Source organism: Salvelinus sp. IW2-2015, linkage group LG6.2 (assembly GCF_002910315.2).
Source record: "Salvelinus sp. IW2-2015 linkage group LG6.2, ASM291031v2, whole genome shotgun sequence".
Lineage (NCBI taxonomy): Eukaryota > Metazoa > Chordata > Actinopteri > Salmoniformes > Salmonidae > Salvelinus > Salvelinus sp. IW2-2015.
Genome location: NC_036846.1, coordinates 7,971,231 through 7,997,491, shown reverse-complemented (window position 1 = coordinate 7,997,491; position 26,261 = coordinate 7,971,231). Strand labels below are relative to the sequence as shown.

General features: G+C 42.5%; 3 protein-coding genes across 3 annotated transcripts; 2 read left to right on the top strand and 1 right to left on the bottom strand.

The window, feature by feature from the left end:
- Positions 1-44: 44 nt before the first annotated feature.
- On the top strand, positions 45-8,182 carry LOC111965772 (RE1-silencing transcription factor B). Its single transcript, XM_023990056.2, has 4 exons — positions 45-174; positions 1,882-2,810; positions 2,904-2,987; positions 3,348-8,182. Exons 2-4 carry the CDS (start codon positions 1,898-1,900, stop codon positions 5,321-5,323), a joined length of 2,973 nt encoding a protein of 990 aa, XP_023845824.1. The 5' UTR covers positions 45-174; positions 1,882-1,897; the 3' UTR covers positions 5,324-8,182.
- A 207-nt stretch (positions 8,183-8,389) lies between these two features.
- Positions 8,390-13,201, bottom strand: LOC111965771 (nitric oxide-associated protein 1-like). The gene is made up of 4 exons (XM_070444218.1): positions 13,041-13,201; positions 9,961-10,178; positions 9,242-9,373; positions 8,390-8,723 (listed from the first exon to the last, which is right to left on the bottom strand). The coding sequence occupies exons 2-4, from the start codon at positions 10,087-10,089 to the stop codon at positions 8,709-8,711; spliced, it is 276 nt and encodes a 91-aa protein (XP_070300319.1). The 5' UTR covers positions 10,090-10,178; positions 13,041-13,201; the 3' UTR covers positions 8,390-8,708.
- Positions 13,202-13,902: 701 nt separating this feature from the next.
- Positions 13,903-25,427, top strand: LOC111965769 (DNA-directed RNA polymerase II subunit RPB2). Its single transcript, XM_023990054.2, has 24 exons — positions 13,903-14,063; positions 14,469-14,541; positions 14,649-14,799; positions 16,274-16,386; positions 16,501-16,720; positions 18,440-18,598; positions 18,725-18,889; positions 18,999-19,195; positions 19,391-19,510; positions 19,682-19,868; positions 20,000-20,143; positions 20,339-20,478; positions 20,632-20,743; positions 20,889-21,242; positions 21,458-21,626; positions 21,746-21,842; positions 21,925-22,019; positions 22,183-22,433; positions 22,812-22,901; positions 23,263-23,370; positions 23,604-23,717; positions 23,840-24,000; positions 24,609-24,804; positions 25,072-25,427. The coding sequence occupies exons 1-24, from the start codon at positions 14,045-14,047 to the stop codon at positions 25,159-25,161; spliced, it is 3,525 nt and encodes a 1,174-aa protein (XP_023845822.1). The 5' UTR covers positions 13,903-14,044; the 3' UTR covers positions 25,162-25,427.
- The last annotated feature ends 834 nt before the right edge of the window (positions 25,428-26,261 follow it).

Here is a 26,261-nt window from a genome sequence, read left to right as displayed (position 1 = left end):
AAGAAGAAGCTCCCGGCAGAAACACTAGCTCGCGCTGACGTCAGCCATCCCTGCAAACAGACGGAGCCAGGCTGATGTGTAGGAATGTGTGGAAACTTCTTCCGTGAATAGTTTGTGTACTATTACATCGATAATATAGACCGAATACCGACAAGGAGTGGATACAGATATACGGTGAGTTGTGTGTAATTTAGGAATTAACAGATTTGTTGTCTATTGTTTTAATTTGTGAAACAAACTAACTTTGACGAACAGTTTTGAAAATGGAGGCARTGTRGGGGTTGTTGAAMGGGWTAGGCGCTGTCCAGGGCTGATTTCAGCACGAAGATCAGGACCATGGCTAACATAACGCTGTTCTAAACTTTCGAAGTGTTTACACGCCAAACTTTATTTATGATATATATACATTTTTTTTAAGTAAAACGAACAACAGTCATTATCGCTACATTTTTCAAGAGTTTACAAGTTAACAACCTCCTTGTTCGGAGTTTGCTCTTCCGCAAAACTAGTTTTCCGAGTGAAGTTTTGAGGGCCCTGCTGGACAGCGACATTCTCTGCCTGTCGTGGYAAGTTTGCATGGCGATTTGTGGAATACTATTGTTGGTAAAAGTTAGTTTGAACTACAATCGATCCATTTGTTAAATAAATAATTGTCTCCTCCACGCCCAAACCTTTACTGTAGCTTTTTTTGTTGCAACTTTCTGCTTTGTATTGCAGAGGTCTAGTCTTTGTTTACAACTATACATAGACTATAACTCAGTCAAATAAATTTGATTTTGCAAGTCATATTGTATTCAGTTTGGTTATTGTAATACCAGCACGGTAACAAAGTATGTCTATACACTTTGTCTCATAGTTAGAACGTAAAGACATGTAAAACGTTGATTTTTWATTTGTTTTACGTATTTGGTCATCATTACCATTTAGGTCAATTATAGCTATATATTTGGTTTCGCATTGAGATCATACAACCCCTTTCTTATTTTTTCTGCGTACTAGTTAGAATGGCTACTGTAGTTTTTGGGCGCTGTCGACCAAGTTGGTGGTGCTGTTTCAAAATGGCCGAACACACATYTCTGTGCATGCAAACACAGGCCTAGGACACTATGGGGTTTCCCAAGGCACTGTGTTAAATACATGACGTAGCCCCACAATGAAGTTATGAAACATACATTTTGARGTGGTGGGATATTCTTGGTAGTTTTGTGCTAAACATTTAAATATATTTATGGGAAAAAACGTTTTTATTTTTTTATTTAATTGGTTACATTTTAAGTATGAAATAGTCTGGATAAATATCATTTTTTACAAATTAAGAATAGATACAACATTGTCATCTGTTATAGTCACATACTGGTTCATCAYATTGATATGTACAGCAGACTGCATGAAGACATGAATAAATCCAGATAAGGAATCAATGACATGATGAAAGTGTTCTGAAATTATATAGGTTTAGCATACTTCCCTTTTATTTATTTTGACACTTGGATTGATGACATTTGTTTTTTCTTTATTGTATCCACCATTCCTAGATTATTATGAAAACATCCTGCACTTTCCAACCATGATATGAATACCAAATTACTAATTCAGAGAAGGAACAGTGACATTACCTTACATGGTATATCCCTGGTTGGTAGTTGCTAGGAAAACTTGCAAGCCATATCATTTTGATGACGTGAGACTGAGTGGCCTATGTGATAAACGTTCAAAAGATTGATGAAGTCCAGAATTAAATGCTTGTTAAAACTCATACTCTCTGTGACTACTGCTACAAAAATGTTAGTTCTGAAATGATTTCAAACATAATTTAACATATCTTATTTGAAGTTGTTTGATCAATGACCATGACCTCTGGTTCTGCTCTCCTCCCCACAGCCACAGCCCTCCCAGCATGGCTTCTCAGACGGTATATCCAATGGGGTTGGTCATGTATGCCACCTCAGCTGGCATGCCCATGATGGAGGATGCCCAGGGGTTGGCTGAGCTTCCACACAATGAGCTGCCGGCCCCACAGCTGGTCATGCTCGCCAACGTAGCCTGTGAAAATCCAACAGAAGGGAAGGAGATGATGGAGCTCCAAACCGTCGGCAGCAGCAGCTACTCCGATAGTGAAGACGAGAACATCATCAGATACAGTTACGATAGCCATGAGAGAGAGATGTGCATTGTAGACTACCCAGAGTCTCCACGGGTGGCCCTTTCCCAGGTTGAGGAGATTGAAGATGAAGTAGAAGTAGAAGAGGAAGAAGGGATGGACCTGTCCAAACCCTCTGAACAGCGCCCTTCTAGCCCTCCCACCCCTTTTACCCCTTCTACACCTCTGGGCATGATCATGGAGTCAGCTAAGAAGAAGAAACCCTTCTTCTGTAAACCCTGCAACTACCAGGCTCAGCGAGAGGAGGAGTTTGTAACCCACATCCAAATCCACAGCGCCAATAGGATGATTGTGGTGAAACGCGTGGAGGGGGACAAGGCACGGGCAAAAGAGACTTCGGCTGGACCAGATCAAGAGGCGGAKAGCGGTGATAGCGGGGCCAACAACAAAGGGGTGATCCGCTGTGAGCGCTGCGGCTACAACACCAACCGCTACGACCATTACATGGCTCACCTCAAGCACCACGAGAAGGAGGGYGATGACCAGAGGGTCTACAAATGCACCATCTGCACTTATACCACCGTCAGCCAGTACCACTGGAGGAAGCACCTCAGGAACCATTTCCCCAGTAAGCTCTTCACCTGCAACCAGTGCTGCTATTTCTCGGACCGTAAGAACAACTACGTGCAGCATATCCGCACCCACACAGGTATGTCAGAACCTTTTCACTCCAAGAATGCACTTAATGGTCAACRTATRATTGTTTTTAACAGTWTAGCTAACTCTGTTTTTGCTTCTATAGGGGAGCGTCCTTTTCGATGTCCGTACTGTGAGTACTCAAGCTCCCAGAAGACCCATCTTACCAGGCATATGAGAACCCACTCAGGTGAGTGTCTAACACAGGCTACATGACAAAAAAGCCTGATGGTACATATTTCTAGCATGTAGCAGAAATTACACAAATATAATTGATTGTGCATAGATAGGTCTCTGTTTTGCTTTCCTCTCATAGTCAACTTTTTCTCCTTTGTTGCATTCGCTGGAGCAGATGGTTTTGGATAAGAACGGTAAAGTGGTTTGCRATACGTGCTGTGAGATGCTTAKTGTTCGACCTGTAATTGTTGCTTGTCTCTCCTTACTCTRGTCCATCTTCCCTGCATGAAATGKGAGCCAGTGTTCCCATAGAARTTAATAGCAGTTAAAATGTCTGTAACCTGAGCATTTTCCACATTGCTTTTCTTGACAGGTGAAAGGCCTTTCAAATGTGACCGCTGCAACTACCTGGCTGCCAATCAGCATGAGGTGACACGCCATTCCAGACAGGTTCACAATGGGCCCAAGCCCCTGTGCTGCCCCCACTGTCCATACAAGACGGCTGATCGCAGCAACTACAAAAAGCATGTGGAGCTCCACCTCAACCCGCGTCAGTTCCTTTGCCCTGTCTGCAAGTACGCCGCTTCCAAGAAGTGTAACCTGCAGTATCACATCAAATCTAGACACCCCGGCTGCCCACAGATTGCAATGGATGTGTCAAAGGTCAAGCTGCGTGTCAAGAAACCTGATTCTGATGAATTCACTGATGAGTACACCATCGTGAATGGAATTGCAAAGTTTGAGTTGTCTGCAATTGCTGATGAGGAGGAGGACATGGAGGAGAGACCAGCGATCTCTGGAGCTGATAAACAATCAATCCATATCAATCTCTCGACCAAGAAGAGCAGCAATCCCRGCCCTCTTCAAGCTGCAGAAAGTGTAGCAACGGACAAGACCCACAAGAAATGTTGTGTCTCCCCACTCAAAGAGACACCTAAAAAGGCAAAGGACAAGGCAGAGAAAAAGGTAACACTGAAACGCAAGAGTACAGAGATGAGCAGTGAGAATACAAAGCAGCATGTTACCCTGAAGGAGACAGCAGCTGCAGTTCAAACCACAGGTAATAAAGTTAAGAGACGTCCCAAAAAACAGATGARGGGGAAAACGAGTGTTCAGGATAAGAGTGAAATAAAGGAAACCGTGGAAAAAGTTCAAAAGGCGAGTTTGGAAGAGGACGGTGTTGAGAAGGAGAAATCGGTCAAGGAGAGGTTAGAGAAAGACATGCTGGAGAGGGAGAATACGGAGAAAGTGAAGGAGGAAAACAAGAAGCTGGAGAAGGAGAAAAAAGAGCAGCTGGGAACACTGAAGAATGAGAGGGAAGGAAAAGAGAACAAAAACACAACAAAATCGAAGAAGAGTCCTTCTAAAAAAATGGAGAAAGTGGTTGAAAAGACTGTTACAAAAGCACCTCAAAGTCTGGACGCACCAGTGGAAAAACAGGGAGAGAAGAGCAGGACGAAGCCGCTAAAGAGAAAGGCTGCAGAGGCCTTGGACTTATCAATGAAGGAATCTCCTGAGGAGCCCTGCACCGACATAAAGGCCAAACGGTTAAAAATCAAGGCTGCTCACAAGTCACAATCAAAAGCCAGTATCCCCCAAAGCATGACGACTGAGCCTTGTCCAGTGTCAGAACAGGAGAACCCAGCGAACCAGATTATGAACTCGCCTGTAGTGAAAAAGAGCAACAAGACAGAAGCAAGCTGTGAAGAGACYGAGGCTTCCAGTGAGAACAAGGGGTGTTCCATCATTGAGAACTCTATTAGCCTCCCTGAAAACAAAAAGTGTCCAGCTACAAAGCTTCAGCCAGCAGTTCTGCAGGGAGAGCAGCAGGCGTCTGACCAGGAGACTGTCCCCACTATGCATACCTCTACATCTCAGGACACAACTCCACAGGCTGAGCAGGCTAAAGTCGCCGACCAAGCAGAGGAAACTCCTACTCCTGAAGACGAGTCCCCATCTCCCTTAGAAATTGACGGCTCTCCCGATTTCAGACGGCCACAAGGAGAACCATCAACACCCTCCCTGGAGCTCCCTAGGCCAAGAGGAAAGCCTACCGAAACTGAAGAGGACGAGGGCATCCACAGCCATGACGGAGGAAGTGAGATCAGTGATAGCGCCTCGGAGGGCAGTGACGACTCGGGGCTCAACGGACTGGCCACTGCCGCCGGCAAACTGGCCAATGACCCTGAAACTCCCACAGAAGAGATTCCGACTCCTACTGAACTCAAGAGTCACATGTGTATTTTCTGTGACCGTACCTTCCCCTTGGAGGTGGAGTACCGTCGGCACCTGAATCGTCACYTGGTGAATGTGTACTATCTTGACAATGCATCCAAGCTGGACCAGTGAGTGCCTGCAGAGCAGGGGGCTTTGATTTATCCCATTTTAATCAGTTTCAGCAGAGTATTTTTGTTTTACCCTTTCTACCTGTTATAAAACATAATTGTCTGTGTAAACATGTTGACACTACATATTCAGTTACTTTGCATTAGTGCTCACTAGTACTGTGCTGTATAAAATATTATATGGTATTCCTAAAACTCTCTGACAGCCATTGTAATACAGCTTTAGGCCGACTAGTTAATTTGATTATTGGTGTCTGGGCTTTSACGTATTGGTTCCCAGACATTTTGACTATTAATTCTACAGTTCTTGTTTTCAAACATGATGGGATGCCTTTCATTTAAATCATAAAGGATATGTGAGTTAATATGTGTGAGGCCCAAAACAAATGTTCATGGTTTGGCATTTGGCTGAAACACCCATCAAAGAAAATATGGGATATTAATTTTATTGCTTGTAAATCTCAGAATACTTGTAAATCTCATATGGTTATTCAACTACTGGTATCTAAAATCGAATAGCATTGTATATATCTTACATATAGTGGTTGATAGTCAAGAAATCGCTACACCTTGCYGGTTGAGTTTCTATATGAGAAGAAGCCACCAAGAGACGAGTTGCACCAGTTTTTTGTATTTTTATCCATCAGCCCTGTTGAACAACAATAGTACATCAATTATGAAAGGAAGTGGTACACTTTTTCAATTAAGTACCAAAGAAACCCCTTCATTCACACGGGATGATATTAGAAGGACCCRGGTGCTCCAGAGAATAATAGGGTTCTCACTCCTGTTGTGTGAGTCCACTCCAGTGAARTGGTCTGTCCCCTAAATGGGGAAGAGGGCTGCATGTTCAAAGTCGGCACAAGTGTAAGTTGTCCACTCCACCATTTAGGGAGCACTTGACAACTACTTTAATTTGTCTTTTTATTGATAACTTCAAGAGATAAAAAAAAAAACATTGTATAAATAAATTATCAATCTGCACAATGGACTAATTATAAAAATCTCTTAATTACAAAAGAAATTGACTTATGAGGACTCTTACACTCAAATTGATGAAATGAGGTGAGGTTTCTTTGGGTTCATCCGGTACAATGGTGGTGAGATGTGTATAGAATTGTTTCTTGAGTTAATGTTTGAAATATGTTGTCACTTTTTGAATATCCAAGTAAATGTAGTCATACAAARAAACTCATACTACTCATTAATAAATGCACAACTCTGTGGAAGGTAGGGTGTTCCTAGTGTTAGCCTACTGGACCTTGACATTTGTAGCCCTCTAGAACTTAAGATATGGATAGAGATTTTCTGGATGCTATAAAACAGATACTATGTTGCTATCACTGACAGAGAATAGACTAGCTAACATTGAAAACAAGTTGTGAAATGGAAGTTTGGGAACACACCATTATCAGTTTTGTATCTGATTTCAGAAAAAGTCCAAAGATATATTTTTTTTACAGTTGAGCCTGCGAAGATGCCCGTAGTTCTACATTTTCTTCTTTTTCTTTTTACTCTTCAGTGCCTTCGACAATCAGTATTTTATGTTTTTGCATATTAACAGTGTAGGTTTCTGTTAATTGAGTCACATTCTTTGTACACTGTAAGAGCTCTGATTTCAATTATATTGTTGTTACATCATGTCTATCTTTATAACCATTCCTTGAGGTTTAGTTGTAATTGTTTGATTTCTCTGATTGTTGCTGTTTTTATTACCCCACTCATCTGTTTTACAGAATTGTACTTCCAAAGCTTAGCCTGTGAAATACTTCATTCATATGCATTTAGTTTTCTGTACTATGAGGTGATTGTTAGACTGCGCTAATAAATAAAAAAATATGCCATGTGTACTCTTTTAGTAAATTCAGTGCAATATTATATTTTGGGTGTGATGCCAAAGTGAGAAGATATAGAATTATAAAGATGTATGTTTTGAGTATCCTGACTATTGGAAGGAACAGAATATACCAGGGTTCCCTGTGAAACTGGTCCAACTGCTCTTGAACCGGTCTATAAATGCAGTTTCCCAGGGAACCCTATCTAGACAGTTAGATTCCGTAGCACTGTAAATGTACACCTTTTATCTCTTTGTTCACTTACTGTATTGTGCTTGTTAGTGGATAAGAAAAGTGTATTTCAGTCTTTGTAACCATTTTGCATTCACATATTGTAATCATATGTACCGTAAAACTTCAATTAAATGCTGAGTCTCAAATTGCCAGCTGMCTGTTCATTTTAATAGCTGGGAATCGGCACACATTTCAGCAAATAAATGCCTGTTTCAAATGAATTCCCGGGTCTAAATGAATTGTTTACGATATTCCCATGTGCATTAATTATTTTTATTCTGTCATTGTTGCTAGCCATGTCGCCACCAAAAAGAAAACATTAAATTCATGTTGCTGAAGGGTGAAATTGGGGTRTATGATAGGCAGTCTTTGCTAGTCTGATCTGCGATGAATTTGTTATTATGTTTATACTGGTCACAAACAGTGTGGTAGTCTTTACAACATTTTATTGAGCAAAATCTGTGTGCATTAAGGAAATAGAAACCTAGCTCAAATAAGTGCCGGTTGTGTTCAGCGATTAAAGCAAATACATGCCCAGGCTATTAATTTTTGTTTTACTGTTAGCCTATACATGTCATTTGCAGTTAGTGAAGAAATTTACTATTTTTCAATAAAATAATTGCCAACTAAMTTCTATTAATACCTTCACCAAAGTGGATAGTTATTGGCCATTGTCCCCAATACTTTTTGAAAACAATTGGCTGTTTTAAAACCTTTTTGTGCAGTTTAAAACAAAGCATCCTGTACCATTTTCTGCTCTACACTTTTAATAAAAGGTTGGCCTACTATCCAGAGGTATTGTTGGTGTGTGAGTCCTTTCCATTTCTTACCTTTTCAGCAGTTACTGATATGTTTAATAATATATTACACTAAAGGTGCCTGCTGTCTAAATGTAATGAAAGCAATGTAAATTTAAGCAGTCTACACATCGACAAATAACGACAGCTGTTTTTACAAGGGTATTTACAATCATTATATTTACAATGTTACAAAACCCAGAGCTGAAAACCATCCACAAACTTAAAGTACGGTATCACCATTAGACATTGAGTACAAAAAGCCTTTGACATGAAAATGCACGTTGCTCCATTTCGATTTTACRCACTTAATATTTTCTTCAAATTGAGCCTCTGCTCCTTTGTAGGACAGGCTGGTGTCCACCAGGCCCTGGKGTTTCATGGTCTTATAAGCAACAGACTTGTTGATGTGCTCTCCCTTCAGGATTAAYGATGTTGGGGAGTAGAGGTGRGCTACTCAAGGAGAGCCCTGTACCCCCTGGAGCATGGGCACGCAGCAGGAAACTGTTCCCCTCCACTCCTGTCACTGCCACCCAACCTAAAAACAGAATAAATTTATCAGTAGCACCAGCCTCTTTTGAAAAAAGGTCAATCTTGKGTCATCTGGTTGATCAATGTGTAATTATGTGTGTATTACCCACAGAGGACATCTTAATATCAGCGCTGGCTTTCTGATAGCCCTGCCCCTTCAGCTCAAACTCTTGGGAGACTAGAGGGGGGAATTCCTTCATGGGTTCTTCTCAACCCTTTAGTACCTATTCACACAGTTCTTCATGTTGATAACATTATTTGTAAACTTGTTTGTAGTAGCACTTGAGAGATTTTTAATTCCTTAACTAAGTAGAGTAGACCAAGCAGCATCAACTTAACCTCAGCAGGATTTGACCAGCATGCTTCTGATAGATGCGGTCAGCCTTGTCCAGACTGGTGATGTGAATTGGGACTCGGTTGGAAGCAATGACTGAGAACCAGCAGTTAATAATATGTCTGTCATAAAGACAAAAGTGTGCACCATTGTTTTGATGTCAAAGTTTAATAATGAAAGAAGTCATTCACCTGAAGGTAATCAATTCGTCCTARAGCTCCCAGGAACAGCAACATTCCAGGTTTCAACACAAACGTCCTGCGTACGATGGCTTGTGTGGGCACGACCACCTTCACCTCTTGCTCGGTCAACAGATTGAGGACCTATCAAGCATGAGAGAGTGAGAAAGAGGGGGTGGGGGAGGGRCAATGTGCCTTGGTTTTTGCAATGAACAGAAGATTGTGAGCTGAATGGTTGGCATTGTTCAACACTAGTCTGGGCTTTTCTTGTAAGAAACCCCTTACGAGAGTGGTACAATGCAATAATAAACCAGTCATAAATCTACTGCAGTGACCACTTTATAGATAATTCTGTTCTATTGCAGTGTGCGTAAATGTATCATGCCATCCTGCTTGTGCAAATTATACTTTGTGGTATAGCCTAGTAATATGAGAAATAGAAACGCATACCTTGTTCCCCCAGAGGACATGCAAAGGTACTATTTGTATCTACCCTCTTGCATCAGAAGGGAAACTAAGTCGAGTGGTATTAATTAGTCAGCAGTGTTCTCTCCTAGTGCTGGTAAACAGCTACAACATGTATACACGCTGTTTCAATTAGGAAGGTACATGGTTCCATTATGCGCTGCACTGTAATCTATGAAACAAMAATTATACTGGCCACGTTGAAGTCGATTTAGCCCGGCGTAACAGCCAGCAGTGGCGCCAAGYGGAAGCAGAAAGTAGCTCACGTCATTCTCTTTCATGACACCAGGGGTGTCATAGAGCCAGTGGGCATCTTTCAGTTCGTTGAGCGYCAAGCCCACATCTGGAGAAGGGTTGAAAAGAGTATGGTCTTTCTCCTCCYCCTTGTCAATCATGTCCTCTCCATAGGCCAGACTATCAGGATCAAACTGTATCAGGCCTCTTTTGGATTCTACGACGGTCCGGAACGTCCTCCCAATATGACCTAAACCAATATAGGATTTTTTTAATAATTAGCTTACATTACAAAGTACACATTTAATAGTAACCATGCAAACCAATAACAACACAGTAGGTCAAGGGTTGAGCTGTATGGSATGTCCATTTCGAACCCCTGGTATTTAGGCTACCCTGTGGGGTTACCACCAGTTCTGTCGCCAACAGCCAACACCAATCTCTTACCCACTAGGTAGCCCTGCTTGCTGAACTGTTCCAGTCGCTCRAGCTCCTGTGGAGAGATATCACTCTCCGTCTGCTTGGAGGCACTCTGGTGCCTCTTGGACCTCCTGAACATGCAGTACCGAATGTTGTTGATGATGGGGAACTTCAGAAGGTTCAGCATTATATCTTTGGATAATATTACATTTTAAAGTAAATTGAAGAAAAKCTACATTTTAGAGACTTTCATATAAACAAATGTAAGTCTGATTCAAGCCCTCCATCAATGTGACTGTAAAAGTGGTTTGAATGTGAAGCTCTTTCAAGACTAATGATTGCAGCAACAATACACAAAGAAGAGTGTTCCATAAATAATAATGTATCTTATAGTAACTGTGGATAACATGCAGGCTGGGCAGAGCTCCATTTTACCAGGCCATGGAAATATGGTGGCTTTGTGGATCACATCCGAGGCTCTGGATTTGCAGTAGTCTGACTCCAGTAGAGTGTTAAACAATGTGGATTTCCCCGTGTTGGCCATTCCCGCTAGATACACGTCTCCATTGTACTTCCACAATCTCTGGAGATTAGATTTTCTATGCCATATCCCGTTTTGGTTCTAATGATGGGGGTATCTTTGATATTATCACTGGAAATGCCTACACCAGCACAGTGCTGGGAAAGCTGACATTTAATCATTTGCAAGTAGTTTTTAGAGTCTCCAGGGAGCAAGTCCACTTTATTACCCAGAACCACTATGTGTTTGTTTTCTCCAACAAGCTATAGCAAGTCTGGTACTATGGAGTATGGGATGTCCAGGAGATCTACGATGAACAGTACCAAGGCGTTCTCTGATTTGACCCTGTGGACTATATCCAGATGTTCCTTCTTGGACATCTTGACAGTCAATGCCTTTTGGTGGTGTGTGAGCAAGTAACAACGATGACAAATGGCTTTTTTCAATTCCTTCTCCTCTAGCAAAAGTTTATACTTCTCACTTGGTAGATAGCCTGCCACATCAGGTGCAGTGCATGACTGCGCCACATCCGTTGCAACAGGTGTCAATCCTCCATATCTGGYGTACCATAGATTTTCTGCTGTCCTTTAGTTTTCTTTTTCGTCTTTTTGCTTGTTTCCTCGAGAAGGAAGTCTATTTCATGAAACTCGATGAGAGAATCAATGCTAGCTGTCGCCACTTTGGTCCCATCTTTCAATGACCACAGCTGTTGCTCCAGAGTTCTCTGCTGCTTCTCAGAGCCTGACCTCGGCGGCAACCTCTTGTCTTCTTTGGAAATCATGGGGACAGCATTCACATGGAGGTAACCATGAAGTTGGTCCTTGTGAGTATCTGTCACGCCCTGACCTTAGAGAGCTTTTTATGTCTCTATTTTGGGTTTGGTCAGGGTGTGATTTGGGTGGGCATTCTATGTTCTATTTTCTATGGTTTTGTATTTCTTTGTTTTGGCCGGGTATGGTTCTCAATCAGGGACAGCTGTCTATCATTGTCTCTGATTGGGAACCATACTTAGGTATCCCTTTCCCTCCTTTCTTTGTGGGAAGTTCTGTACCATGTTTGTGGCACATAGCCCTTAAGCTTCACGGTTGTTTTGTATAGTTTATTGTTTTTGTCGGCGTCATTTCAAATAAAAGGAATATGTACGCTCACCACGCTGCGCTTTGGTCCAGTTCTTTCGACGGCCGTGACAGTATCTTCTTGATCTATGTAGTCCAGGAAAACAAATTCCCCCTCTTTTTCCGGCTCTATGGAGGTGCATTTCCCTTGAATTTTTTTTTTTTTACCCAGATCTTGAATTTCACCCCTTGCTTCTCTTGCAGTGCTGTAAAATCTGGTTGTTATTGTGTCATCCACAGTGGTGTAAAGTACTTAAGTAAAAATACTTGAAAGTACAACTTAAGTAGTTTTTTGGGGTATCTGTACTTCACTACATACCTAAAGAAAATGATGTACTTTTTACTCCATACATTTTCCCTGACACCCAAAAGTACTCGTTACATTTTGAATGGTTAGCAGGACAGGAAAATTGTCTAATTCACACACTTATTAAGAGAACATCACTACTGCCTCAGATCTGGCAGACTCACTAAACACATGCTTTGTTTGTATAAAATACTGAATGTTGGAGCATGCCCCTGGCTATACGTAAATTTAAAAAACAAGAAAATGGTGCCACCTGCCTTGCTTTATATAAGGAATTTGAAAAGATGTATACTTTTGATACTTAAGTATATTTTATCAATTACATTTACTTTTGATACTTAAGTATATTTTATCAATTTCATTTACTTTTGATACTTAAGTATATTTCAAACCAAATCCTTTTAGACTTTTACTCAAGTAGTATTTTACTGGGTGACTTTCACTTTTACTTGAGTAATTTTCTATTCAGGTATCTTTACTCAACTATGACAATTGGGTACTTTTTCCACCACTGGTCATCCAATACAAAAGGTAGTTCATGATGGAACATGTTTACTTCAAACATAGACATATAGTGCCTTGGTAGAGGTGTTGAGATCGATTTGGTACTTTGGTTTAGAGATAGACATGGAATTGATAGATGTCGATAACATTTACATGTAACTATTTCCCGTAATGGGGGTGGCAACAATTTATACATCTTTACAAACTAATAAAATTGAACCATACATTATACAATGATAATATAACCTTGAATAACACGAGCTGTTGCTTCTTCTTCATTTTTGGTGGAGTTTAACTGCGGTTGGCAGACATTACCGCCCCTAACTGAACCTTTAAAAATGTGTATAACTAAACCAAGATATACCACAGCATGTCTTTTCTACAGCCTGTCTTTTCCAACGGGAACAAATTAGTTATAGTGGGCAGAGCAAGCAAGGAGGTGGGTGGAGCCAAGCACGAGCTAGCGAGATTCTATTGGCGCGTTCTAGCATCATCTGCATGTTTTCGTTTAGGAACGCATACTCTGTGAGGTGCACGTGCGCAGTAACTCAATTCGTCTTTGCACTCCTTCTAAACGCGATTTTTTTTGCAAAGGGTAAAGTCTACAAAACGTTGTCCACCCTGTTCATAACAGATTCTAGTTTGGGGAATAGAAAACTGTATTGAGATTAAATGTTTGATCGATGAAAACATTAGCAGAGAGGCTAAAATCGATCTCGTTCCATCTTCTCCCTCTGCCGGCCAGTGGGCTTCCTCTCACGACCATATTTGGCATGAGTGGAAACGCCAAGCGGATGCTTCATATTTTTACATCCGGCGAAATATCTAATCTGTGAAACTATAGTATAAATCCATTACACATGTGAGTTGCTGGAACAAAAATACATGTATATCCTGACGGAACTGACGTTAGTGGAAATGTTGTTTATTTATGTTTACAACTATTAAGATTCGGCATCTGATAATAATAATAACATATATAATTTTTTAGATAAAATAGTATGATTATCATAGTTAATATTAGAGCAGAATAGTACAAATATTTAGTTAAGACTAATTTCTTGCACGGCAAAATAACAGTTTTTGCAGGAAATGACGTTTTAGGATTGACCGTCAATATTTCTTTTTGTATGTATTCATTTAGATAGCAAAGTGTGCAACGTTAAACAACATTGAATCTCACACTGTTGATGATTTAAACGTCGGATTCTGCTTATTTAGGCGAACACGAGAGGGAATAAGCAGTAACCATGTATGACCAAGATGAAGGTATTTCAGCTATTTTACATATTGTAGCCARCTAGCAAAGTTAGCATATAGGCTAATATATGGCGCCAGGAGCATCAACAAGAAGCGATAGCTAGCAAGCCTGCTAGCGCTATGTAGGTTGACTCGTTTGTTACATACCAAATATGKTTTCACCAGACTAAACACCTAACGTTAGCTAGTTATAGCACACTTTCAACTAGGCCTATCTATATGAGCATCACATAATGACATTATGTGCAAAAAAAAAAGCTGTCTTTGATATCTGCAGAGCTGAAATACATTTCTTTGTGTCTATCAGTTGTTCTTCTGTAGAAAACTCCATGAACTAGATCCGGGGCCTAGGCTAACATGAAATCACTGTGTCTGCATTCACTTTGTTGATGTATTTTCCGTGATCTCTTGCAGATATCCAATACGATGAGGATGAGGATGAAATCACCCCCGATTTATGGCAGGAAGCTTGCTGGATTGTTATCAGGTAAAATGATGCTCTCCCTACCTATCTCTCTTTTGATCATCACGTAGCATACACTATGCAGCTTGCTTATGTTCAAATAACACTATCTTCTCTGATGCACCCTACAGTTCCTACTTTGATGAGAAAGGTCTGGTGCGACAGCAGCTGGACTCCTTTGACGAGTTCATCCAGATGTCCGTGCAGAGGATTGTGGAGGATGCACCGCCCATTGACCTGCAGGCTGAGGCCCAGCACACCTCTGGAGAGGTGGAGGACCCGGTGAGTGACAGACAGGAACTTTCAGATACTGTATACATCTGTATACTGTATACTCTGTATACATCAATGATGTCGCTCTTGCTGCTGGTGATTCTCTGATCCACCTCTACGCAGACGACACTATTCTGTATACCTCTGGCCCTTCTTTTGACACTGTGTTAACAACCCTCCAGGCGAGCTTCAATGCCATACAACTCTCCTTCCGTGGCCTCCAACTGCTCTTAAATACAAGTAAAACYAAATGCATGCTCTTCAACCGATCGCTGCCTGCWCCTGCCCGCCTGTCCAACATCACTACTYTGGACGGCTCTGACTTAGAATATGTGGACAACTACAAATACCTAGGTGTCTGGTTAGACTGTAAACTCTCCTTCCAGACTCACATCAAACATCTCCAATCCAAAGTTAAAATCTAGAATTGGCTTCCTATTCCGCAACAAAGCATCCTTCACTCATGCTGCCAAACATACCCTTGTAAAACTGACCATCCTACAATCCTCGACTTCGGTGATGTCATTTACAAAATGGCCTCCAAAACCTTACTCAATAAATTGGATGCAGTCTATCACAGTGCCATCCGTTTTGTCACCAAAGCCCCATATACTACCCACCACTGCGACCTGTACACTCTCGTTGGCTGGCCCTCGCTTCATACTCGTCGCCAAACCCACTGGCTCCAGGTCATCTACAAGACCCTGCTAGGTAAAGTCCCCCCTTATCTCAGCTCGCTGGTCACCATAGCAGCACCTACCTGTAGCACGCACTCCAGCAGGTATATGTCTCTGGTCACCCCCAAAACCAATTCTTCTTTGGCCGCCTCTCCTTCCAGTTCTCTGCTGCCAATGACTGGAACGAACTACAAAAATCTCTGAAACTGGAAACACTTATCTCCCTCACTAGCTTTAAGCACCAGCTGTCAGAGCAGCTCATAGATTACTGCACCTGTACATAGCCCATCTATAATTTAGCCCAAACAACTACCTCTTTACCTACTGTATTTATTTATTTATTTTGCTCCTTTGCACCCATTATTTCTATCTCTACTTTACACTTTCTTCCACTGCAACCAAGCATTCCAGTGGTTTTTTTGTTTTGTTTTTTTACTTGCTATATTGTATTTACTTCACCACCATGGCCTTTTTTATATTTTTATTTATTTATATATATATTTTGTTTGCCTTCACCTCCCTTATCTCACCTCACTTGCTCACATTGTATATAGACTTATTTTTCACTGTATTATTGACTGTATGTTTGTTTTACTCCATGTGTAACTATGTGTTGTTGTATGTGTCGAACTGCTTTGCTTTATCTTGGCCAGGTCGCAATTGTAAATGAGAACGTGTTCTCAATTTGCCTACCTGGTTAAATAAAGGTGAAATAAAAAAAATATAAAAAATACGCTGCTCTATGCCCTCTCTGAGGGCACTCATTCATGGCCTGTTACTAATGAGCCTGTTGCTTTGTTCTACAGCCACGCTACCTGCTGAAGTTTGAACAGATCTACCTTTCCAAACCCACTCACTGGGAAAGAGATGGAGCACCCTCCCCTATGATGCCCAACGAAGCCAGACTCCGGAACCTCACGTAAGTTGGCCCATTAGGAGCCATCATTTTATCACAATATATTTCCCGTGCACGTCATAGGCAACAACCTTTATTCCTGCCAGTGCCAACCAGGCTCACATATGTGTTATACAGGTACTCTGCTCCCCTGTACGTGGACATCACCAAGACCATCATCAAGGAGGGCGAGGACCAGCTGCAGACCCAGCACCAAAAGACCTTCATCGGCAAGATCCCGATCATGCTGCGCTCCACCTACTGCCTGCTCAGCGGCCTGACGGACCGTGATCTCTGTGAGCTCAACGAGTGCCCGCTAGATCCCGGGGGCTACTTCATCATCAACGGCTCTGAGAAGGTAGAAGAAGAAAGAGCGAACTAGGGTGGAGGGTGGGATGTACAGTTCCAGTCAAAAGTTTGGACACCTACTAATTCAAGGGTTTTTCTTTACCTTTACTATTTTCTACATTGTATAATAATAGTGAAGACATCAAAACTATGAAATAACACATATGGAATCATGTAGTAACCATGTAGTATATTTGAGATTTTTSAAAGTAGTCACCCTTTGCCTTGATGACACCTTTGCACACTCTTGGCATTCTCTCAACCAGCTTCACCTGGAATGCTTTTCCAACAGTCTTGAAGGTGTTCCCAGATATGGTGAGCACTTGTTGGCTGCTTTTCCTTCACTCTGCGGTACAACTCATCCCAAACCATCTCAACTGGGTTGAGGACAGGTGATKGTGGAGGCCATGTCATCTGATGTAGCTCTCCGTCACACTCCTTCTTGGTCAAATAACCCTTACACAGCCTGGAGGTGTGTTTTAGGTCATTGTTCTGTTGAAAAACAAATTATAGTCCCACTAAGCGCAAACCAGATGGGATGGCGTATCGCTGCAGAAGGCTATTGTAGCCATGCTGGTTRAGTGTGCCTTGAATTCTAAATAAATCACCAACAGTGTCACCAACAAAGCACCATCACACCACCTCCTCCATGCTTCACGGTGGAAACCACACATGCGGCGATCATCTGTTCACCTGCCCTGCGTCTCACAAAGACAAGACGGTGGTTGGCGCAAATTTGGACTCATCAGACCAAAGGACAGATTTCTACCGGTCTAGTGTCCATTGCTTGTGTTTCTTGGCTCAAGCAAGTTTCTTCTTCTTCTTCTTCTTATTGGTGTCCTTTAGTAGTGGTTTCTTTGCAGAAATTTGACCATGAAGGCCTGATTCACGCTGTCTGAACAGTTTATGTTGAGATGTGTCTGTTACTTGAACTCAGTGAAGCATTTATTTGGCCTGCAATTTCTGAGGCTGGTAACTCTAATTAACTTATCCTCTGCAGCAGAGGTAACTCTGGATCTTCCTTTCCTGTGGYGGTCCTCATGAGAGCCAGTTTCATCATAAMGCTTGATGGTTTTTGCGACTGCWCTTGRAGAAACTTTAAAAGTTCTTCAGATTTTCCATATTGACTGACCTTCATGTCTTAAACTAATGATGGACTGTCGTTTCTCTTTGCTTATTTGAGCTGTTCTTGCCATAATGTGGACTTGGTTAAATAAGGCTATCTTCTGTATCCCCCCCCCTTCCTTGTCACAACACAACTGATTGTCTCAAATACATTATGAAATAACACATATGGAATCATGTAGTAACCAAAAAAAGTGTTAATCAAATCAAAATATGTTTTATATTTGAGATTCTTCAAATAGCCACCCTTTGCCTGGATGACAKCTTTGCACACTCTGGAATTTTCTCAACCAGCTTCATGAGGTAGTCACCTGAAATGCATTTCAATTAACAGGTGTGCCTTGTTATAAGTTAATTTGTGGAATTTCTTTCCTTCTTAGTTTTGATGTCTTCACTATTATTCTACAATGTTGAAAATAGTAAAAATAAAGAAAAACCCTTGAATGAGAATGTGTGTCCAAACCTTTGACTGGTACTGTATGTCTGGCCTTGTTTGTTTGGGTACCCTTGTTTCTTCAATACTTTTCACAAAGCACCTGAGAAACACACGTTTTTGCTTGAAGAGGATGTTTTATTGATAACAACTGTTGTGTTTGGTGTGCAGGTCCTGATTGCCCAAGAAAAGATGGCCACGAACACAGTGTACGTCTTTGCCAAGAAGGACTCAAAGTACGCATACACAGGGGAGTGCCGCTCCTGCCTGGAGAACTCCTCGCGSCCCACCAGCTCCATCTGGGTCAGCATGATGGCCAGGGGAGGACAGGTGAGAAACAAACAACCTTGAACACCAAAATATACCCTGTCTGAATTTTCTGGCAAAGTTGCCTTTAGGTTCTCTTTCCTCTGCTACTGCACCCAAATGTTGACTCTTTGTTTCTTTTTCCACCAGGGGGTGAAGAAAAGTGCCATTGGTCAGAGGATCGTGTCCACTCTGCCCTACATCAGACAGGAGGTGCCCATCATCATAGTGTTCCGAGCCCTGGGCTTTGTGTCCGACAGAGACATCCTGGAGCACATCATCTACGACTTTGACGACCCTGAGATGATGGAGATGGTAAAAGTTCTACATTGTAACTGACACATGAAACATACTCCTGCCCCCCCCTTTCTCACCGCCCACCCATTCATCCACACCTCTAATCTGATGTGCTGTGCTCCACCAGGTCAAGCCCTCYCTGGACGAGGCCTTTGTGATCCAGGAGCAGAACGTTGCCCTGAACTTCATCGGCTCTCGTGGTGCCAAGCCCGGTGTCACCAAAGAGAGGAGGATCAAGTACGCCAAGGAGGTGCTGCAGAAGGAGGTGCTCCCCCACGTCGGAGTCAGTGACTTCTGTGAGACCAAAAAGGCCTATTTCTTAGGGTGTGTTTTTTATTATGTTATATTAATGTAATAATCATAGAGATCCTATAATTCACCAGGTTTCTGTTGGAGATTCTATATGTCATTCTATGGTTATGACAGCATGATGTTACTGATTGCATAAAGACCAATATGTTGTTGTTGTGCTTGATGTATTAGCCTAACGCAGTGTTGAATATTTGGGGCTGTTTGTAGGTACATGGTCCACAGACTGCTATTGGCTGCCCTGGGCAGAAGAGAGCTGGATGACAGGGATCACTACGGCAACAAAAGATTGGACCTGGCTGGGCCTCTGTTGGCTTTCCTGTTCCGAGGGTAAGGCCTGAAGGAACACCTCTATAAAGCTATGAWTCACAGATGCAGGACTACTTTGTGCAAACCGCACTCCTAACCAAACTGAGCATTTGGTGAATATTTATGAAGTCAATGGGATTCTAAGCCTGTAACTTTAATCAAGCTTTTTTTCATTTCTTTGGACGCGTTTAGAATGTTCAAGAACCTGCTGAAAGAGATCCGCATCTACGCCCAGAAGTTCATTGACAGAGGGAAAGACTTCAACCTGGAGTTGGCCATCAAGACGCGCATCATCTCCGATGGCCTGAAGTACTCTCTTGCCACGGGGAACTGGGGTGATGTCAAGAAGGCCCATCAGGCCAGAGCTGGAGTGTCCCAGGTAACACAGTGCAGAAGACATCTGGTTCACATTCCTATATACAGTAGTTTAGGCTCAGTTTGCCATTATGCTGCTACAAGATGATAGTTGTCATTCCGAACCAGAACTTTTTGTGTTCTTTATCTCATTAGGTGTTGAACCGCTTGACCTTTGCCTCAACCCTCTCCCATCTTCGACGGGTGAACTCCCCCATCGGTCGAGACGGCAAGCTAGCCAAGCCCAGGCAGCTTCACAACACGCTGTGGGGCATGGTGTGCCCTGCTGAGACCCCCGAGGTACGTTCAAAACCAACCCAAATTACATCTGTGTTCATATCAAGGGCTATTGTTGCATCATACCATATTTTAAGGTTGAGGTTACCCTCAAAGAATTAAGCTCTCAGTCAATTAAGGTGTGTCATTGATATGCTATTGTCCCTTCTTACTTTGTTCCTGTCATTGTGCCTCCCTCTGTCTATCTGGTCTCTCCAGGGTCATGCTGTAGGCCTGGTGAAGAACCTGGCCCTCATGGCTTACATCTCTGTGGGCTCCCAGCCCTCTCCCATCCTGGAGTTCTTGGAGGAGTGGAGCATGGAGAACCTGGAGGAGATCTCACCGGCAGCCATCGCAGAGTTAGTCCAGCAGATGGCAGCACACTGCTCTTTATCAGTCCAGAAGATATCTAAGCGTTCTCAGTCTTTTATGCTGAGTGATTTGTATAGTTTGTCTACCTCTCTTATCTGCATTTTAACAGATTTTTTTCTTCATTAATTCAACACTAACAGTGCCACAAAGATCTTTGTGAATGGCTGCTGGGTGGGAATACACAAGGACCCAGAGCAGCTGATGAACACACTGAGGAAACTGAGGAGGCAGATGGACATCATTGTGTCTGAGGTAAGGGATATGATTATGAATTTCAGCTTTTCTAACATTTTCATTATTTATTATATTATTATTCATTTGAATTAACCTACAAAAACAATATCCCTTATCCTGATGTGCTACATTGCGTCTGATCCATGTTTACGCCTGTTTCTAGGTATCCATGATCAGAGACATCCGAGAGAGGGAGATCCGCATCTACACAGACGCCGGGAGGATCTGTCGTCCTCTGCTGATCGTAGAGAAACAGAAGCTGCTGCTGAAGAGGAGACACATCGACCAGCTGAAGGAGAGGGAGTACAACAACTACAGTTGGCAGGACCTGGTGGCCAGCGGCGTGGTGGAGTACATCGACACCCTGGAGGAAGAGACAGTGATGCTGGCCATGACCCCTGACGACCTCCAGGAGAAGGGCGTGGCCTACTGTTCTACATACAGCCACTGTGAGATCCACCCCTCCATGATCCTGGGAGTCTGTGCTTCTATCATCCCCTTCCCCGATCACAACCAGGTACAGCTAAAACTATTACGCTCCTAAAATATATGTTCTTGTTGGCATGGTTTATTAGGTGCGGTGGCAATGGTATTGTCTATGACAAGACAAGGCTAAATTAACGATTTTTATCAGTCTTGGTATACAGTATCACACGATTTGTAATTTATATGCCTCTGTTTTAACTGTAATACTATTAATACCATTTCCTCCCCATCTTTTCCCCTGTGTAGTCTCCCAGAAACACGTACCAGTCTGCTATGGGTAAACAAGCCATGGGTGTGTACATCACCAACTTCCACGTGCGGATGGACACCCTGGCCCATGTGCTCTACTACCCCCAGAAACCCTTAGTCACCACTCGCTCTATGGAGTACCTGCGTTTCAGAGAGCTCCCAGCAGGTGAGAACTGGAGCGCTGCAGAATTAGCAGCCAAAAACACTCCTGAACTCTGACCTAAAGATTTCTGCCATTTTTCTAGTTCTGGCTCGTTGAAATCCTCTCATTTGTGCCTGGTTTAGGTATCAATTCTATTGTGGCTATTGCGGCGTACACTGGCTACAACCAGGAGGACTCTGTCATCATGAACCGCTCTGCGGTGGACCGTGGATTCTTCAGGTTTGCGCTGTGATTTGAAGATAGAGATTTGCTGCAAAAATGACTTTTAAGACGGTGGTGTAATTAACGGTGTTTATTTCAGGTCTGTGTTCTACCGCTCCTATAAAGAACAAGAGTCAAAGAAAGGGTTTGATCAGGAGGAAATCTTTGAAAAACCCACACGCGAAACATGTTCGGGTAAGTTCTTGGCATCTACAAATATAGAGGAGTCGGACAGAAAAGCAGAGCCTACTATTTCCATCATCTCATAAAATGTTCCATCGGCAGCTTCCATTTTAAATTGGCATTCATACAAACAGAACTGCTCAGTGAACAACCCAATGCCCCTGCCTTCTCCCAGGTATGAGGCACGCCATTTACGACAAGCTGGACGACGACGGCTTGATAGCTCCTGGCGTGCGCGTCTCCGGCGAGGACGTGATCATCGGCAAGACGGTGACCCTGCCGGAGATCGACGACGAGCTGGACAGCACCAACCGGCGCTACACCAAGAGGGACTGCAGCACCTTCCTCCGCACCAGCGAGACGGGCATCGTGGACCAAGTCATGGTCACCCTCAACCAGGAGGGCTATAAGTTCTGCAAGATCAGGGTGCGTCCTGAGTCCTCTAGCTTCCCACAGTAGGCATATTGTGTCAAGTTGAGAATGCATTAGTAGGCTGTAAAAATGACAAACAAACAGTAATAAATTATCCCCTGTTGGCAGCTCTACCTATTTGTCAAGTTTAGAGTAGGCAGGAAGGTCAGCCGTAGTATGGGCAGGTTTGAGTTGAGTTTTACGAGCATGATTGCTTCCATAGAAGCAACAAGCCCGAGATACCAAATCTGGGTTGTTGACAGATTTACTAAATTGAACATGAGCTCCACTGGTTGAATATTGCACCCTCTAACTTGGGCCATAAGGTTATGGAGCCTTATGGCCCAACTTGTGGCGTGATTTAACTCAAACTCCATTTGTTTCTTCTTGCAGGTTCGCTCTGTTCGTATCCCCCAGATTGGTGACAAGTTTGCCAGTCGACACGGGCAGAAGGGTACTTGTGGTATTCAGTACAGACAGGAGGTAGCGTATTAGACACATGTTCCTCATGCATAGTCTACAGGACTGCTCACTCTTAAGTAGACTACACAGTATGACATTGAGCCAGGAAATGTTTATCATGATGTTTAGTCAATGGCCTAGAGACATTGTGTTTAGACTGAGCCTAAACATAAATAAAGCCAAAGGTCTCTTCACAGGAAATGCTAAGTCAACCACGTACCAGTATACTATAAAACTGATTTAGAGAGAACATGGAAGTCTCTGTAGAACGTGCAACATTCCTGCAAGGSGTTATGCCTTAGAAAGACTGGTCTAGAAAACTGGAACCCTCACACAAGTTTTTGTAAGTGAACTATGTCCTTTGTTCCGTTTCTTTCCACAGGACATGCCCTTCACTTGCGAGGGAATTACCCCAGACATCATCATCAACCCCCATGCCATCCCCTCTCGTATGACAGTCGGCCATTTGATCGAGTGCCTGCAGGGCAAGGTACCTGTCTAATAACTCCTCCCCCTACTTCATTTTAACTTGTGTTACTCCTATGTTGAGACCTCTGAAGAATGTGACAGTAAACTAATAAGGTACCTAGATTGGGTCTTTTAGAAATTACAAAGGTCAGTGTGAATTTGTTTGTTATAGGTCAGAGACTTTTTGTGATGGAAATCAAGTATAGTGTATGGATGGGAGTTTTCTTGTTTTCACCCTCTTCTTTCACCGTGTAGGTTTCAGCCAACAAAGGGGAGATTGGAGACGCCACACCTTTCAACGATGCGGTCAACGTGCAGAAGGTCTCCAACCTGCTGTCTGAATACGGATATCACCTGAGGGGCAACGAGGTCAGTACATCAGCCTCCTTTACCATTCACATCTACCTTCCTTAGTAGCTATTTCACACGGAGCTATTTCACACTAGTCTGTCTATAGAGTACAATTAACTGGCCTCGTCTTTCCCTTCTAGGTGTTGTACAACGGTTTTACCGGCCGTAAGATTACCTCTCAGATCTTYCTCGGTCCCACATACTACCAACGCCTAAAGCACATGGTGGACGACAAGATCCACTCTCGGGCCCGAGGCCCTGTCCAGATCCTCAACAGACAGCCCATGGAGGGCAGATCACGGTAAGAATACTAAGAATTATTTAACGTAGGACTTTTTCCCTTTTATGGCACTATTTGAGTGTACTGGGCATGCATTCCTGGGCTTGTATTCGTTAAGCAACTTAAAGTAGGAGCAGAACTAGGATCAGTTCTGTCTTTTTAGATGATAATAAATGCACAGGGGGAGAGGGACCTGATCCTAGATCAGCACTTCTAGATCAGATGCTTTATGAATACAGGCCCTGATCTCACCCAGTTAAAACTAGAATCCTTAATTGAAACAATAACAAAGCAGGCACCCCACCTCTGTTTTGGTAAAAAGCTGAGGGATGGGCCTGGATAAATGTAACCACTGAAATTCATAGACCGAGCAATGGATGCAAGGACTGACCATCCATGATATCAACATTATAGTTTTAACCATATTTTGAGGCAACAATAATGCAGTAAAACAAGGTTATATTTTGGGTTCTGATGGGGTACGACAGTTGAACTAAGCTCATGAGGCATTTCTAAGTTATATTCTACAAGAATCAATGGCTATAAATCATTACTAAATTAAGTCCAAAACTTGATTTAGTAACTGCAGATTGCCGCTTTAACTAACCATGCTCTCATTTTGCGCCCAGTGATGGAGGTCTTCGTTTTGGGGAGATGGAGCGTGATTGTCAGATAGCCCACGGCGCGGCTCAGTTCCTGCGTGAGAGGCTGTTTGAGGCGTCTGACCCCTACCAGGTCCACGTCTGCAACCTCTGTGGCCTCATGGCCATCGCCAACACCCGCACACACACCTACGAGTGCAGGGGCTGTCGCAACAAAACACAGGTACGGAACAACACCACCACCAGTCTCCCAGTAATTCCTGTTTATTACTTAGGCCGGCCTATTCACATGTTGTTTATGTCCATTATACCTTTATTACTGTAACCAGAATGTCAATTCCAAATTMTAWCTACAATACTGTATAGTGAAATAGATTTTAGTGTTCCAACAGAACTATAAAAAAGTCTTGCCTCTATAGCCTTAGTTTTGTTGAAGATTTATTGAATAAGATGTTTGTACAATGTAACCGTTTCCACCCTTTCTTGTCAGATCTCTCTGGTCAGAATGCCATACGCCTGCAAGCTGCTCTTCCAGGAGCTCATGTCCATGAGTATCGCCCCTCGCATGATGACCAGTTAGGAGCACTACCAAACCCCTGTCGAGTCAACAGGAATTGAATTGTGTTGTAGGAATGTCGAGGACATCGCTTATCTCTTCAGTGGGAGAGATGGAGCCTCAGGAGACAAAAACTAAACGCAACAGTCAACTTGTTTTGACGCTAATGGTCAGGTCCCCACGATTTGTCTCGCAAAATTATTTTGGGCGTGATACCACTGTTTTATAACGGAAGGAACATCGTCTCGGTTGTTTTTGTCAAACTAGAATAAATAAAGGTTGGTTTTTAATTTGTTGTCACACTTTCTTCATTCAGTGTTTGTATTGAGCTAGCTAGCTTTATGTGGATTTGAAAAACTCATATATACTGTGTGTGTGTGTGTATATATATATTTATTTCATAGTGTTACACTGTTCTGTGCAGAAGTCTTGATCATATAATATCGAAATAGCCACAACTTGTAGTCCATTTTGTATTTATTAGTAATGTGCAGCAAGTGTCCCATGGTAGTAACATCAGTGATAGTAAACCATACACCAAGTGAATACATCAAATACATACTTAAGCTGAAAAACTAGCAACATTTTGGTAAAAGCAATGTCCACTGGCCCCTTCATTGGAGTCGCAGACTTTTAGCAATAGCACCGAAAGTGGATCTCTACATTCCAACATAAATCCTCCTTTTTTTCTACATCATTTCAAACTTGTCGTTTGCTCAGTATACCCTACAGTACATCTCCAGACATCCGCCGCTGTGTGGTTTGTTAGCTAAACCCGTGGTATATGAGCCCTGGGGTTATATGAATGCTAGAGAAAGCCTTGTCTGGTTAGCCTGCCTGTCATTCCAGATCGCTCACTCCACACAATGGCKTTTGCAAAGGCATGGCTTTATGGCTTATCAATTACCATGTCTAGGGAAAGAATGATTTGTGTACTTTTCAGGAGGTCAAAGAAAAACTGTACATTATAAATAAAAAATCGAGTGTCGGATGTAATGATTTATTCATATTCATTMGTTTTTCAAGTTGTGATTTTAGTTATTTTTAGCCTGCATGTCAGTATGTTTCTGCCTTGGCCAACCATGATTGCCTTGAAATGTAATATTTTTGAAGCACCCAGTGTA